This window comes from Amphimedon queenslandica, unplaced genomic scaffold (genome assembly GCF_000090795.2).
Source record: "Amphimedon queenslandica unplaced genomic scaffold, v1.1 AMPQUscaffold_6675_Cont21369, whole genome shotgun sequence".
NCBI lineage: Eukaryota > Metazoa > Porifera > Demospongiae > Haplosclerida > Niphatidae > Amphimedon > Amphimedon queenslandica.
The window spans coordinates 1-1,920 of record NW_003553036.1 but is presented as its reverse complement, the minus strand read 5'-3'; the positions used below and the strand labels follow the sequence as shown (position 1 = coordinate 1,920).

At 34.6% G+C, this 1,920-nt stretch overlaps 1 protein-coding gene across 8 annotated transcripts; it reads left to right on the top strand.

Moving 5' to 3' along the window:
- Positions 1-1,870, top strand: LOC109591971 (uncharacterized). Of its 8 annotated transcripts, none has more exons than XR_002190100.1 (6): positions 1-26; positions 347-462; positions 643-731; positions 813-859; positions 1,052-1,118; positions 1,602-1,741. XR_002190100.1 is itself a non-coding variant. In XM_020007558.1 (6 exons), exons 3-6 carry the CDS (start codon positions 656-658, stop codon positions 1,850-1,852), a joined length of 489 nt encoding a protein of 162 aa, XP_019863117.1. In that variant the 5' UTR covers positions 1-26; positions 347-452; positions 643-655; the 3' UTR covers positions 1,853-1,870. The 8 variants fall into 8 exon arrangements, 5 of the variants coding, with proteins under 5 accessions (XP_019863117.1, XP_019863114.1, XP_019863115.1 ...); XR_002190101.1 differs by having other exon boundaries at positions 813-921; XR_002190099.1 differs by having other exon boundaries at positions 643-754.
- The last annotated feature ends 50 nt before the right edge of the window (positions 1,871-1,920 follow it).

The following is a 1,920-nucleotide window of genomic DNA, read 5'->3' as shown; positions in this document are numbered from 1 at the left end:
GTAAAGCTGATTGTCCAATGTTAGAGGTAAAGGTTACATTGTATTTTATGTACTCGTATAGACAGTTGTGTAGCATACAAATACTTTTTGCAGGTGGAGTGAGTCCATGCAGTGAATCACTGTGCATGTATCAGGAATGATTTTTCATGAAAATGCACTTGTACTTGTACATGTAGATTTGTAAACTTTCAAATTGTAGCTTTTTGAGTAAATTGTGCCTCAGTAGTATATTAGACACACTTTATACAATAGATGTACATGTATTGTTGTAATCCTAGAATGTACCTGTACATTGTACATGTAGATGTACACATTAATGTTGCCATTTTATATTTTTTATTATTAGTCTCAGGCTACATTAACAACAAGTGACATTGTTATCAATAAATTGACACAAATCCTGTCTTACTTGAGGAGACAAGGGTCAAAGAAAATGAAGAAGAAGTAGAATGGTGCATACAGGTTCTAATTATGATAAAAAATTGCATGTACATGTACATTGTACTTATACATGTACATGTAACATTGTACATGTTACCTCATGTACTATACAATAACTTTAAAGCTCTTTTTCGCTGTAATATGTACATGTACATCCATAGTCATTAGCTGTTAAGGACTGTATTTTATTTATAATTTTAGTATATTTCCTGATATGGGCGAATACGATTTCGATGCATCTGCAGTTCCGTCTGATTTATCAAAGAGAGATCAACCGTTATTCACTAAAAGTGAGCCCACACAGGATTATGAAGTATTCCAGTGATGGCCTGTGTCTTGCATGTACATATACATGTACTTCTTTTAATTAGGACATCAAGAAAGCTACTAAAGAATTTGTCAAGGCTATAGGGAAAACGTATGCTGATTCTTCTTCCATTTCAGTGGGGAGGAAAATCCTAACTATACTGTCATATACATGTATGCGTACATGTACTTGGAAGTTTCTGTGGCCTATTGGAGATTTCTTGAAATTTGCTAAATTGTCTGACATTTTTAGCCACAAAATTTTCAGCTTTACTGTACATGTGTATTACTTTATTGTTCTTAGGGCGAGAGGACTCATTCTGATGGTCCATTACCTTCTGGTTGGTCAGCAAGGGAAGTAGATAGACATGGTAAATGGCAGTCATTATTTTACTACATGTATATACATGTACATGTATCTTAATTATTGCCTCCTCAAATAATGAGAATATTTGTAAATGGAAGATGCAGCAGGGCTGCCAATAGGCAGGGGGCACGTGGGGCATTTTGCCCTGGGCCCAATCAAAAGGGGCCCCCAAGCCATGGTCAAAAGTAAAGTACTGTATAGTTTTTTGCTGGAAAAAAATCAAAAAGTCATGACGACTATCTCTTGCTGTGCCATTATGTTAATCACTGTTATAAGAGAGCATTTGTAACAGTATTTAGTAGGGGCCCCATCTAAGTTTTTGCCCTAGACCCCACGTAGCCTATGGGCGGCCCTGGATACATGTACATGTAAATATTGAAACTCATTTGCAAGTATGATGTACATGTACACTTGAGTTACATGCTTCAATAAATTTTATTAAATTATAACCAAATAAATAAAAATGATTTTAATCTTTCATCCACAGTGTTTAGAAGCTCCAGTACTAAGTCGACAGAACCAGTTCTTATGAAGAAAGCAAAAACTGACAATGTTGGATTTGGTGGTTTAGATCAAGATCATTATGCTGAATGCTATCCTGGGTCAGTCCTTAATATTAATATTAATCTAATTACAATATTAAGTAATCTCTTTGTATCATCAATCATTCACTTAATTTTTTGTACATGTACATGTACGTGTGCATCTAACATACATACTTGTATTATCATTATTTGAGGTATTATTACTTCTCTGTGAAAAGNTTGTGCTTGATGAATGTACATTGAGACTGCATGCTGTTATAG